This window comes from Perca fluviatilis, chromosome 9, assembly GCF_010015445.1.
Source record: "Perca fluviatilis chromosome 9, GENO_Pfluv_1.0, whole genome shotgun sequence".
In the NCBI taxonomy this organism is placed as follows: Eukaryota; Metazoa; Chordata; class Actinopteri; order Perciformes; family Percidae; genus Perca; species Perca fluviatilis.
The window spans coordinates 19,533,620-19,548,268 of record NC_053120.1 but is presented as its reverse complement, the minus strand read 5'-3'; the positions used below and the strand labels follow the sequence as shown (position 1 = coordinate 19,548,268).

At 39.2% G+C, this 14,649-nt stretch overlaps 1 protein-coding gene across 2 annotated transcripts in view; it reads left to right on the top strand.

Annotated features, from left to right (window-relative positions):
• The window catches only part of LOC120565773 (ankyrin repeat domain-containing protein 13C), a 37,624-nt gene extending 23,294 nt beyond the window's left edge, over positions 1 to 14,330 (top strand). The window contains exons 6-14 of one of the 2 annotated variants that reach the window (XM_039811790.1): positions 3,633 to 3,699; positions 5,681 to 5,825; positions 6,431 to 6,562; positions 7,453 to 7,614; positions 8,293 to 8,343; positions 10,770 to 10,849; positions 11,430 to 11,528; positions 12,062 to 12,162; positions 12,353 to 14,330. In XM_039811790.1, coding sequence (XP_039667724.1) covers positions 3,633 to 3,699; positions 5,681 to 5,825; positions 6,431 to 6,562; positions 7,453 to 7,614; positions 8,293 to 8,343; positions 10,770 to 10,849; positions 11,430 to 11,528; positions 12,062 to 12,162; positions 12,353 to 12,483 — 968 coding nt within the window. In that variant the 3' untranslated portion in view covers positions 12,484 to 14,330. The remainder of the gene's footprint in view (positions 1 to 3,632; positions 3,700 to 5,680; positions 5,826 to 6,430; positions 6,563 to 7,452; positions 7,615 to 8,292; positions 8,344 to 10,769; positions 10,850 to 11,429; positions 11,529 to 12,061; positions 12,163 to 12,352) is intronic. The other variant, XM_039811791.1, reaches the window with a different exon arrangement.
• The last annotated feature ends 319 nt before the right edge of the window (positions 14,331 to 14,649 follow it).

Below are 14,649 nucleotides of genomic sequence, written 5' to 3'. Positions count from 1 at the left end.
TAAAGAAATACATCCTCGATAACCAGCTATGTGAGCATCAGCACACTTAAAAGTTTACAAATGTAATATTGAAGTAAATGTTTTTGACTATGTTGTATATATTTTAGGCTGTGATGGTTTTTTGATTAGTTTTTCATTTAAATATCTGATTAGTGTTTAATCTTGCATGTATTTGTTAATACTACTGACAGTTATTTGTAATGTAATGTTTTAATATTGTGTGCACCTGCCCGGGGACTGCAGATGGAAACTAGCATTAGCTAACTCTGGTACAAAACATCTTTTCGTAAGATTAATGTATTTTGTACATTGTCCCTGACAAATAAACTAATTAAATAAATAAATACAAGAATCATGATATTCAGAACTTAAACAACAGAGCAACAGCACTGTGACAGCATGTTGTTTAAGGAACAGAACAACCGATGCAGGAAGGTGTTAGATAAATTCTGACTCTAGGGGAAAACATTTTTGGAGGCTTCTCAATGTGAAGCACTTCACCTGGAAGACCAATTGTTTTAGGTAACCATGTTCTTTAAGGCTGCTGATTAAATGAGTCAGGGCAGTTAAGTTTTTGATAACTTTGATATTTACACTTATGATGTCAACAGCACTTTTTTTTTAGCTGCTTACTCCATGTACCTTGGCTACTTTATACCAAAGGAACACACTCCCTTTTTCACGTACACTGTATTTACAGCACTGTTAGCTAACATAGAGGACCACTAGTAGTATAAAACAAAGACACAGCACGTACTGTATGTTGCATTTTTTTCTACACAGACAGCAATCCCAATCACCTGTCTTCGCAGCATCAAGCTGTGCTGTTTCCATCCGTAGGCACTGAGCATGAAACCACACAGCTATCACACTGAATCGGTAAAAGGTCAATAAATAACCTCTTTTAATTGAAAAGACAGAGCTTCATGCTGTCCGATATTGTTTAATATAATTGTTGTTCACAAATGCAGGTCTTTAACAAGCTTTAACATAATTTAACCAAATGTTTCATTGCAGTTGTCATAGTCACAGTTTTTAAATTTTTTTATTTTGATTGGTTGCTAATCTGCAAAATTAAAAGTTTTACTTAATATCAACCTGTCAGCTGCCAGAGGGCAGATGCCAGGAAATGAGCAAGGGAAAGTAGAGATAAAAGGACATATGAGAGTAGCGTGCTGCAGATAATTGTAAAAAGCAACTTTTCTTAGAGACTGTGATGAACAAAGAAGGATAACTGTCATCCCAACATGCAATTATTCTGGTGTAGTATATGCCAGTGTCTTTTTATAGCACCTCCAGTTTCATATTTTTAGTCATTTAATGGTAGAGGTATGGGATTTTACTTTGAAAAATCTCCAAAATTATACAGTAAAAATGTTAGATTTTTTTAGTAAGATGTCCTGTGCTCAAATATATCAGTCATTGTCTGTAATTATGGAGCAAAGTCTATTTATAGCGCATCAAGTTTCAGATTTGAGGTCATTTTCCAGTATAAATGTGGGACATTTACTTGGTAAACTTTCCAAAAATATACAGTAAAACTGCCACTTTGCTCATTTGAAAGCCACGATCCCTCTCGCTCATGGGTGGGCCAAATTCTCTGGGCGGGCAAAGCAGAGAAAGGGGAGGTAACCTCGCTTGTTATGACCTCATAGTAAGCAAGATTCCAGAACGGCCCATCTGAGCTTTCATTTTCTTAAAGGCAGAGCAGGATACCCAGGGCTCGGGTTACACCCATCACCATTTCAAGCCAATTGGGGACCATAGGCAGTCTGGGGGAACTCATATTAATGTTAAAAAAACCTCATAAAGTGACATTTTCATGCCATGGGACCTTTAATCATTTAACAGTAGAGGTATGGGATTTTACTTCTAAAAATCTCCATATTTATATAGTAAAATTGTCTGATTTTCAGTAAGGGTGTAGTCAGAGATGTCCTTAACTCAAATATATCAGTCATTGTCTGGAATTATGGACCAACGTTTTTTTATTGCACCTCCAAATTCAGATTTAAAGTCATTTTACAGTAAAAATGTTGGACTTGGAAAAACCTCCATATTCATACAGTTAAATTGTTAGATTTTAATTATTACAGATAATAAACTCAAATATTTTAGTCATTGACTGGATTTATGGAGCAAAATTGTTTTTTAGCATCTCGACTTTCAGTCATTTTACGGTAGAAATGTGGGACAATTACTTTGTAAAATTTCAAAATGTATACAATAAAAATGTTCGTTTTTATTTCTTGAAAATATTATCCAATAATCTTATTTTTATGTGTACTTTATATATAAACTTCAACACCTTATTTTGAAAACCAGAAGTAGTCCCATGTGTATATTACCGCTCACTTTGCTAAGACTGTCGATCTGCGCCGTTTAATACATTTACCAAAAGTACAAGTATAAGAGTGCACTACAATTTCAGCATTGGCTGATTTGACCACGGAGATCTGAGTGTCGGCTGGCTTGACCGCAGTGTCTTCTCTGCAGGGAAAAAGATCGATGTCGGTCGATGTCTTCTTCTGTGTGTTAATTAGCGGCTCACAAACCAAGTTTAAAGGTCCCATAGCATGACAATGTCACTTTATGAGGTTTTTTAACATTAATATGAGCCTGCCTATGGTCCCCCAGTGGCTAGAAATGGCGATAGGTGTAAACCGAGCCCTGGGTATCCTGCTCTGCCTTTGAGAAAATGAAAGCTCAGATGGGCCGATCTGGAATCTTGCTCCTTATGAGGTCATAAGGAGCAAGGTTACCTCCCCTTTCTCTGCTTTGCCCGCCCAGATAATTTGGCCCACTCATGAGAGAGAGACCTCATGGCTTTCAAACGAGCAAAGTGGCACTTGGTCAAGGCCACACCCCCACCCTCCACCTTCCTCAATAGCTACAGACACAGAAATGGCACATACTAAGGAAAGCTCACTGTGGGACTGGCTCTAGTGGCTGTAATTCTGCACCAAGGCTGAATTTTGGGAAAGAGACTTCAGATACAGTATTAGGGGACCACTGAGGTCTATATAAAAGCATCCTAAGAGCACCATGTCATGGGACCTATAAAGCTCACACTGCCACCTACATTACTGTATTGGAGTGTGTATAATAATCAATGGCATTAATTAATCTGCATGGAGGGGTGTGTGTGTGTGTGTGTGTGTGTGTGTGTGTGTGTGTGTGTGTGTGTGTGTGTGTGTGTGTGTGTGTGTGTGTGTGTGTGTGTGTGTGTGTGTGGGGCGGTCAACATTGATTGTCTGGCGGGCCGCCACAAATATATCAATGTATGGGAAACACTGTGCTTAGAGAAGCATATGGCTTAAACCAGCCTCACAGATCTGAGACTGTCACAGGGATTTATTTTTTTCAGTGCAGTCCTTCAAACAATTATTTTGGACTGGTAAAATACCTCTAGAGTTTTGAGCAGTGATAGAACAGTGAGGGAGGTTTCTTGCTTTTTAGTTACTTCAGTTACTTAATCAATATTTAGAGACAGAACTACACGTTATACGGCCCTCTAGTCTACAGAGCTATATGCTACTGAGGCTTTGAAGACGATGGTAGTCTTCATTATTGAGTGAGCTTTCTAAATTTAGACATTTTACATGTCCTTACTGTATCTTTTCATGTTTCAGTGCCTTTGCTCTCCAGAATCCTGCCTTCAGATGCCTGTAAGATCTACAAGCAGGGCCTCAACATCAGGCAAGTCCTGTCAACAAGTCCTTGTGTTGCATTTAAATAAAGTCTATGATGGTGGTCTTGAGTCAAACAAGAAAACCAACTTATGGAAACCACATAAAATGAAACAGTAATTCTTTGAGAAAACCTTATATCGAGGCACTTTGTTACTTTTGAGTCTTAACTAATTCATCTGTCATCTTGTGCTGCACATATCAGCCTCTACTTTTTTTCCTCTCTCTACCTCTCGCTCGCTCTCTCTCTCTACACCTCCTCATTTTCTCCCCTCAACCTATTTTGGTTAACTAGAGTGTGAAATCAGTGCCTGGCAGTATGAGGAAGTGAACGGTGCACAGATCTTTTACTTCTGTGTTACAATTCAAATCAGAGTCCCATTGAAGGCGAGTTACAGTGATGTGCTGCCTAGCTCGCTTACAAAGGGCGTCAGCAGAAATTCATCACCCTGTGACGCACGCTGACACGTAGTCACAACAATGAATCTACAGCTGGAATCCACGTTGCTGTACTTCATGGCCTGTGGGCAAAAAGCTAACACCAAGCGGCGTTCCACAGTCTTGAGGTTTACAGCTCTCACAGCCAAGGCATATGCACAGACATCAACTTGGATTCCAGTTTTCTTACTGGGTTATATGTTAGACAAACCAGGGCAGCCCTTTATCCAGCACATACACAGATGCTTCTATATTTGGGTATCATAACATATCAACTACATCTATTTGAAGACGGGTTCCTGCATGAGATATCCTTGATGTGGAGCTTGTCATTAATCTCTGAAACTGCTCCCGGATGTTTAATTTGGTATACAAAATGCCTTCTTATTAGCCTGGAGTTGAGACTGAAAGAAAAAAATTGTTGCAGTAAGTTCATTTAAATTCTAGTGCTACCGTGTGTCAGGCCCAGAGGTAAAAAAAGATTACAAAAATGTTCTACTTACATTACAAGTATAATTACTGGTATGAAAATATACTCAAGTAGAAGTAAAAAGTAGCTCATTTAAAATTAGTAAAAGTTGTTTAGTTACTTGGGGGGGTGGGGAGGGTCTCGCCTGTGTAATGGGCTATATAAATGTTGTATCTTACCATATTGATTTTAGTTCGTTTGACAGATACTTTGCCAAAGCAATGGCGCAAAACAATGTGAGGGACCTTTTGTGTTATGAGAAGTTCTAAATGTTTTTCGCATCATTATGAAACTAGCGGCACTGTAATGGTACAGTTATTATTTAACGGACCTCTACATGCTTGCGCATGTTTAATGTGGAGTTTTTATAAGCTGCTAGTTCGAGATCTCTGGGCAAACAGCTTACACTAAAGCTGTTGTCTTTCTTGCACTTGAAGCCGAAGTGGTCGCAAACTGGAAGTGAACACAAACTGGCGCTGCCTATTTATTATTTTTTTTACTCAGTAACGGATGTGATTTAAAATGATGCGAAGTACAATACTTCAAACAAAACATACTTACGTAAAATTACAGATTTTAAAAACTACTTTAAAAAGAAGTACACAAAAAAACTACTCGATTACAGTAACGCAAGTAATTGTAATTCAATACTTTCCACCTGTGGTCAGGCCTGTCATACCTACTCATACTACTTCACAAGCAGATCAGCCATTCTCTTTGCTGTCGTGCCTCATTCCAGGACTACCCACTATGGCAAAGTGAAAGAGAAAGATTCTTGAAATGTGCTGTTGGTCTCCCATGGCAATATTTACCATACACATTGTCTTTAAACTCTCAGAGCCAAGGTGTTGACATCCATCACAGTTTTTTCTTTTCGCTTACAGTTTTGACACTGTTTGCTGATGTCTTGGATGTGGCCAACGTTGGTCAGTGCAACTCGTTTTCTTTTTTCTTGTTTTCTCCTTTCATGTATCTAAAGTACCCACACTAAACATTCTCTCTCTCTGTCTGTCTGTCTGTCTGTCTGTCTGTCTGTCTGTCTGTCTGTCTGTCTGTCTGTCTGTCTGTCTGTGTGTGCATGTAGATTGGACACTACCCTGATAGACTTCACAGACATGAAGTGTCAGCGCGGGGACCTCAGTTTCATCTTCAACGGCAATGCCATCCCCTCAGAGTCTTTTGTTGTGCTGGACAACGAACAGAAAGTCTACCAGCGGATACACCATGAGGTGTGTGAGACATGCCAATATATAAGACTGAAAGATTGTAGACCCTGAAGTTTACAATATTCATTACAACACACATTATTTCATCATTGATTTAACCTACCAAATATTCTCTCAATTCATTGTTTTGTCTACAAAATGTTAGAAAATCATAATAATAATAAAAAAAAAAAAAAAAAAGGTTTCATATTTTTCCAGAGCCATATTCAAATAAATTGTTTTAGCTCTACCGCATTACTGAACTTTTGGTTGTGGGGCTAAAACTGTATGGTTTGTTCTGATGGTGATGCCAGAAATGCTGTTTAAAATCAAAAAGGTCTATGATGAGTCTTTTCAGTAAGCGACGGGGCAGTGTTCCTTCATAGTTTGATGTTATGCGCGAGTGGAAAATGTGACCTGACGGTGAAACTAAACAAAAGGTTATGTCGCCACTATCATTTCAATCAGCCTCTGGGAAGCATGAATACTCATGCAACATTTGTGTGCAATCTGGCCAGTAGTTGTTAAGATATCTTGCTCTTTATCAAAGATTTAGAGGAACCACATACTGAGTGTCCATACCTTTGTTAATTCCTCTGTAGTTTCCTGACACTGTCCTGTATTTTCAGGAGTCGGAGATGGAGACAGAGGAGGAAGTGGACATTCTGATGAGCAGCGATGTGTACTCCGCCACACTATCCACCAAGTCCATCACCTTCTCCAGGGCGCAGACCGGCTGGCTGTTCAGAGAGGACAAGACGGTTGGTGTCTGTTGTTTTAGTTGTATTGTTATGATATTATTACTCCCACCACTACAGCTTTTCCCAAGTCAGCTGTTGGTCACAGAGTTTCACCTGGGCGTGGAATTTCTGGAATTTGTAGAAGCTTGATCCAGACAGAAATTTGGGAATTTGATCTATTCTCTGGGTAAGGCAGGAAATGGAAGGTACACAGATATATCAGAATGTATATTACAGATTATGTGTAACATACCACAGTTGCAATATATGATGTTTTTCAGCTGGTTTACTCAAAAGGACCTCAGACTGTTGACCCCTTTACATGTCTGACAACATGGACAAACTAAAAGCCATAATCGATCTGGTCTGGCAAGTGCTCTGACTCTGTTAGATGCCTTGTCTTATGAAAAGCCATAATATGAGAAATATATTGGATTCCTGTACTCACACTTTTTACTGTTACTTTGCTGTAAAAGCAATAGTGTCAGCAAAGTAAAGGATTGCAGATAAATTAGCAATAGTTTGATAGGTCTGGACTGAATTAGAATTGCTAGATTTATTATTATTTTTTGTTCTTTTCCCCTTTTCTTTCAATTTTTTTGGGCAAATAAATTCATTGCTATTCATTGCTGTAGACTCCGTCCAGTCTCCTGATCATATTCCCTGTGTTACATCTCCCATACCAGGCAGGAAAGACAGTAAATAAATCAGTGATAACCCCAGGAGGGAACCACAGGTGATAGGCTCAGAGTTAAACAACAACACAGACAGGGCAGGGGGCATGAAGGTGGTGGATGAGTTATGTGGGTATTGCTTTCTGTCCTCACACTCCTTTGTCCTTTTGACATGTGTTTAAAGGGAAATTGGTGACTCAGCAGGGGGACTTGTCTAAGTGTTTCTTCTACCTCCAGGAGCGCGTGGGAAACTTTCTGGCAGATTTCTACTCTGTGAACGGCCTGGTGCTCGAGTCCAGGAAGAGACGGGAGCACCTGAGCGAGGAGGATATCTTGAGGAACAAAGCCATCATGGAGAGCCTGAGTAAAGGAGGAAATCTCATAGAGCAGAACTTTGAGGTGAGTCGGGCTTCAAATATGGCTGTTTGTCACTTGTCTTTTCAGCAGGGTGGTGGAGGAAGCAGAGAGACTTCCACCAGAGAATCCACAATACCCCCGCCATCATCAACCTTGATGTGATTATTGGGTTTACGTGGCACCTAGGAACATCGCATCATGAACATCCTATCGTAGATTGGTGTTGAAACCTGCACGTTGACAACATGACATTACATGGCAGCCAATATGACCAACATCCACCTTGACATTCTTAAAAAAAGACAGAATCTTCACTGACTCCCACAGTCCTGTTATGAAACTGAAGTACAATATGTACTTTAAGGGAGTGTCTAGCGTCTTCAGCCTCCGGCAGCAAACAACCGATCAGGATGCTGTGGATTTAAGAATTTCTGATCACTCTGACTTATATTTTTTCAATCACGTTGAATCAGCAAAACCTGGTTAAACTTGTTCAACTGATTTTAGTTGCCTTCTTTTGGGCCTTTTGCTGTGGCAGGTCACAGACATCATAAATCTTTGTCTTCAAAAAGTCTTGGAGGTTTCCTCAGAGTGAAACATAGAAGAAACGATAGCTAATAGAGTGCAGCTGGACACTTAGACCAAAGATGCACATGTAAAGTTACTTTGTGACTCACTGCGAGGAACTTCGATAAACATCCTGTTTACTTATACCTGCAGAGTAACCACCAGTCCAGTCCTGAAACTGTCCTGTCCTGCTGGAACCTTGGGGTAGGACACGAGTCTCAAACATAATAAACCCCCCAGTTCTCACTACTGTATCTGTACAAAGATAAATCCTGTAGAAACAGCATGGACTTCCTGCCGGACCCTGTCAATCAACTTTGCATGGTTTATTGAAACATTCCTGTCGGACTCCCTGCTGTTGTTACTTTTTTTTTTGTTTCGCACATGAAAACAAAATGAAAAGCTGGCCCCGATCACTGTGACAGGTACCCCTCCCCCCATTCCATTCCACTATGCATGAGTTTGAGTCCCAGCACTGATGCCTTGTAGTAAAAGCTACAAAGCTGCACCTTCACATTGACAGGGATGACTCTCCCACCCACCATCCCCTCATAGTATGTTCCAGACTTTGCTTAGCAAGCCCTTATCTAAACACTGACAATAAAGCCAGTCACACAGTGAAGTCAAAGCCTCTCAACACTCAATGGGTGCCTTTTTAACTGCTCAGTTGTTTTTTGTTGCCCCGTTCTGTGCTGGGCTTTGTCTCATCAGTGTCTATCTCTGTTGTCTGTCAGTGTATTTACACTCATTTAAATTTGAGTGCCCACTCATGTTTAAAGTGAAAAAGCTGTGTTTTAGTGGGTCTCCGTGTCGATGTGGAAATAGTTTTTCCTTCCGCCCCAGCGGAAAATCATACGTGGAAAGTGGGTGAGCAGAAAATAAGCAGCTGGTGTGACGTAGCTGTGTTTACCACAGCGAGGGAGATCTGTGGACACAGGGAAGCATGGGGGGCTTTTGAACAGGGCTTGACACTATTGATCACATGGATGAAGGCTAAAACCCCCGGTGCCATGGAATGATGGAGGGGTGGAACCGGCATACCAGCAGATCAGGGCCTCGGCAGGCTGTGTGTACTCTGTCCTCGTCACAACAACACGCCAGAGCTGATACACCCGGTGTGTGACAGCGAGCACTTTACATGGCCGCAGCCCAACGTGAAAACACCCAAACATTTCTTTGATGATTGCAGTGTAGGTGGGAATGAAGGTGAACTAAGATATCGTCTACATTTGTTTTCACAGGACACACGGCTGACTCTTGGCACAGCCAGGTGTCCTGTCATCCACAACATTTTTCCACATTATTCTGCCCTACTTGCTTATTTAACTACGGCTTACAAAAAGCGAGGTCAGCTGGTGTGTTTGAACGTTGGCAAGAACTGCAAGATCATTTTAGGTGAAAGTCAGTTTTAGGAGAAACATGATGGAGCTTACTGCAGCTCTATTTCAGTGTCAGCACAAGTAGATCCAATCTTAAAGTGACGCTAAAGAAGAACTATGTACAGTTTTATTTCTTCATTTTTTTAAATGAGGAGGCAACTTCTACATGTTTTTATCTGGTTGACTTTTTCTTTTACATGTTCTGTTTGTCTTTTTGTCCATCTTGCTGTTTGTGCCCCGAGTTCTTTCCTCCAGGTTTTTGCTGTAGATGTTTTGTTAATGCATTTAATGCTACACACTTACTTTTTGAGGCAGCTAAGAAAATAAACGGGGAAAAAAAGAACCGCAACAAAAGATGAATACAGAAATGGTTTGCCTCAATTTGTAAAGTACCTATCTCAGTAAACTTTCATATTGAGTTGTAAATGAAACAGACAGTCTGAGGTGATGTCTTTACTGCTTTTCTTTCTTACTGTTTATTGCTGCTGTATTTGCAGTCATTTATTCCTGTAAAGGATTAAGAGCAGAAACACTGCTGTTCAGAAAGTAATGGCAATATGTACGTAGCTAGATTAAAAAACACTGTGAAATAGCATCACGTCGCTGTTATCAGATGTTTAGTGGTGTACTAAATTATAGTAATTCAATTACGCTTTATTTGCAAGGCCTAAAAGGCCAAACTGAGGTTACTGTGGTATTAGTGATGCACTGGGGCCCTCTAGTGGCCTGTGCTGATCATATCATCGCTGTGGGAATAAATCAAGACATACTGATTAAATGTAGAGATTCCACTTTCTTTTTTCAGAATATTTGTTGGGGCTTTTCCGCCTTTGATTTTTGACAGGACCGCTAGGTGAGAAAGGGGAGAGAGAGGGGGAAGACATGCAGGAAATCGTCACAGGTCGGATTCGAATCCTGGACCTCTGCGTCGAGGCATAAATCTCTCAGTACATGTGCGCCTGCTCTACCCACTGATCCAACCCGGCCACAGATTCCACTTTCTTAACTGAGGTCTTCATGTGACTTTTGTCAGGTTTACTGTTGAGCGGAAATTGGCAGCTCGCAGATTTTACAAAGAAACAGGTTAAGCGTAATGTTAGAATATTCTCAGTTTAATCAGGAATCATAGGGTTTTGTCTGATATCAGTGTGGATTTTAATCATTGTTTTTTTTCTTCTTCTGTGTGGCCCTGCAGTAGTTTAGTCTTTAGATCTGCCCTCAACATGTTTTTGTTTTCTCTCTGCTCTTCAGCCGGCAAGGAGGCAATCTCTAACTGCCCCTTCACCCAACACTATATCCTGGTTGGAATACATCACTGCTGACAATGGAAAGTAGGTTTTAAAGAGGAAACCAGACCATTGAGGAAAAAATTATGTTACTGTAACATATTGTATTTGTGAATCAAGGAGCAAAATATCTGATTGTCCTTTGAAAATGAACCATTCTTTTAGTTTCCCTCTCTAAAAAGATGGAAAGTTAGATTTAAGGTTAATCACATTTCAATAGGAAATATATTGCTGCATGATTTACGTATTTATGTAATTTCCATACACATTGTAGACTATGTTGTCTTCTCGCACACGTCGCATGTAATATTATGCATGTATTTTTTTCATTTTACAGAAGAATTCATGTGTAAACATCTCTACACAAGTTTCAGTGTCACAGAATGTTTAACTGCACTTTTCAAGGCCAGTTGTTTCCTCTGACTGATAAGAGTCACGTTCAGTTACTGTTCAGCAGAAAGAACACGAGTGACAGAAAGCAGAGCGAGTTACTTCCGTGAAAATAACGAAAATGTCAATACTCATCAGCTGTTTTTAGTATTGGACAAAAAGTACAGTGAAAGATTTCTGCATATTAAAAAGCGGCTACATTCTGACAGGTGGTTGTTTCTTTCTGTCTGCTCAGAGCTCCTCATCTAGGAAGAGAGCTGGTCTGCAAAGAGAGCAAGAAAAACTTCAAAGCCACAATAGCCATGAGTCAAGACTTCCCTCTGGGCATCGAATCGTGAGTCTTCTCTTTAACTTGGCATCCAGACTGTTATTAAAAAGAACTTAAGGCAGCCAATATTCCCTCTGGTTATTTTCTCCTGGCATCTGCAGAGTGGTGATAAAAGGGAAATTACTTATTTGTGCAAATGGCAGAAAAACCTTTTTGTTGGAGTTCATTCTTTCCTTTACATTTACTGAAAACTCAGATTTTGTTTTGTTTGTCTTTTAAAGCTTTGAATTTTTATTTTCATTTTGTAATTACTGATTGTTTGTGTACAACAGTGTGTTACAGTTCCGTCCTGTGAAGCTTAAAATGATTGATATAATTGGGTTGATATAAGCGGCAAATTAAGTTAAGTTCATGCTGTTGTATTGAAATAAACAATTATTTACTAATACATCTCACAAAATATGGCAACATCTAAGAACCATTTATAACCAGTAAAATAAGCCTTATATTAAAAAAAAAATTATTTCAGCTATATGTTTATTTGTGGGTAGTTTCTTGTCTGTAACCTGTCACCATTTGTTGTTTTTGTTCTCCGCCAGGTTATTGAATGTTCTGGAGGTGATTGCACCCTTCAAGCACTTTAATAAACTCCGGGAGTTTGTTCAGATGAAGCTCCCCCCTGGCTTTCCTGTCAAACTGGGTAAGTAGATGTAATTCTCATGTGTAAGATTGATAGATTAAAAGGGATTTTTTTCATTCGATATTTTCTCCAACTCATTTAAAATACGGAAAGAAATCAGACAATGACAGGTATACCAAAAATAAAAAAAAAGCATGCCTGTAAGATTTCCAAAGATATAATTCGTAATTCTGCTTATGTCTCCCTGCAGACATCCCTGTCTTCCCTACGATCACAGCCACCGTGACGTTTCAGGAGTTTCGATATGATGAGTTTGATCAGTCCATTTTTACCATTCCCAACGACTATAAAGAAGACCCTAGCCGCTTCCCTGACCTTTAACCTCTCGAGCTGGAACAGGAAACAAACGTGCAGCAAGACAACATTATGCTACAAAACCTATATTTCGAATTACAAAAGGAAAAATGGAGGGAAAAAAACAAACCGCAGTAATTGTTCCTTCACAGTTTATGGATTTCCATCGCCCATCCCAACCCTGAACACAAACCGCAGCAAGACGACCCGAATTGACATACAGGACTAAAATGGCGTCATCAGAGCTTAGGGAGGCCAACTGTGACGGAGAGGTCGACATATCTTCATAATAACAAAGTGTTTGGAAACTCTTAGATTTGGTTAAATCCAGCAGCCGAGGCAGAAAGTGCAACTAACTTGGAGCTGAGAGTCTGAACCTCTCATCAGTGAGAGGGCATTGAAGTTAAAATGAGTGACAGCGGAGTAAGTGACTTTTCTGTATATGGGCTATGAGTAGAAGACAAACAACCAGTTCAGTCGATACTATGTATTTAAATATGTAAGTAATGTTCATAAAGGGAATGTCTTTAACTTACCTGTAGTAAAGCACTGATATTACTGTGTCAGACAGGGAGGAATTCCACAAAAAATTAATTTTTTGGTGTCACTTAAAATTTGCAATACTAAAAACCAGTTTTGGAAGTTGCATTTTGTTTAGGTCAGTTTTTGTAGAATTCCTTAAAGTGTGCGCGTGCGTGCGTGCGTAAAATTGATTTTTATGGGCATGGAGTAGCATCACTGAGCGTTCACGCACTATTTAGATCCACTACAGCCACTCGGCATTCAGTTCAGAGTTTATAAACACTCATTTTGTGATACTCAACCCTTAATCCTGCATTTGAAATATTATGGTTTCGAGGCAAAGCTAGAAATGCTGCAGTTTTTAACGGTACCACAAAGTTTTCTCTTTAGTTTCTTTTCTCATTACTCACGTGTAAGTGATGATGTCTTTTGTTTCATACTACACCTTTGTAACAATGTAACAAACTGTACAATCGTGCTGAAAGAAGAGATCTGGGGATTGTACAGGAAGTAGATATTAGGGAATGAATGACATTCATGCCATTTTTACACTATAACAAGAACCAGGCTTTCCCCCTGCACAGAATGTAAATACATGTTTTATGAGCTTTTGTCTTTTATGTTCTCTTTTCTTATTATTTGTGCTGATGAGTCTAAGATGCCCTTTGCAAGAGGAAGAGTTGTGGATTTTTTTTAAATGTATCATCACAAGTTAATTGATTTGTAACACGGTGGCAGTTGCTATTTTTGTACATACTTGTAATGTTTTAAAGGAAAAATGAATCTAATAATTCTTCTGTCATTATTTCCCTTTCGACTATATCTGATAAACCTTTTGAACCCCCTCCAGATGTGTTAAACAAAAATTCACCTCTACAGGGTGAAAAGCACAAAGCACCAAGCTTCCTCCTGAAATTAAGTCCAGGTGTTGACTGGAGGCTGGAATTGTTAAACTCTTAGGTGTTGTGCTCATGTTTGTTCGTTAACTTGCCTGGCTGCTACTGGACTTTAAAATGAAGGTGTACTACACCGATGTGGTGGCTCAAAGTGTTGTTAAATCAATTAGCTTTTTTTACATCTATATTCAGTATCAGTATAACCAAATACAGTACATTTCATTTTTCACATTCCCTTCCTCCTTACGGCAAGCGCAGCTAACGTTATTGGAAGTGTGCCTCCTCACTTTCAACGCTCTTCATTTTATTTCATGCTCCTCCCTGTTTTCAGCTGCTTGAATTTTCCATGTTTTCAGTAGGGAATTCATCTACATGTCCGTTGTACAGCAAACACTGTTGTATACGTCTGCGACACTATTTTCATATAAAATGTATTAAAATAAAAATTCCACATATGTTTGGACTTCCATATTTTTTTCACACCCTTAATTTACTGTTACTGATTGAAACCTTAAAGATGACAAAGAAGGGATTAAAAAAACATTTAAATGTCACAAAAAATCATAGTATATGAAATATGTCATAAGAGAATTCAAAAAAAGTCATAGTATAGTATGTCATAAAATGTCAAAAAAAAGTCATAGTATGTCATAAAAGTAATTTTAAAAAAGTCATAGTATGTTATACATTCTTTTTTTTAAATCATGGTGTAGTATGTCATAAAAAAAGTCATAGTATATGAAGTATGTCATAAGAGAATTCAAAAAAAGTCATA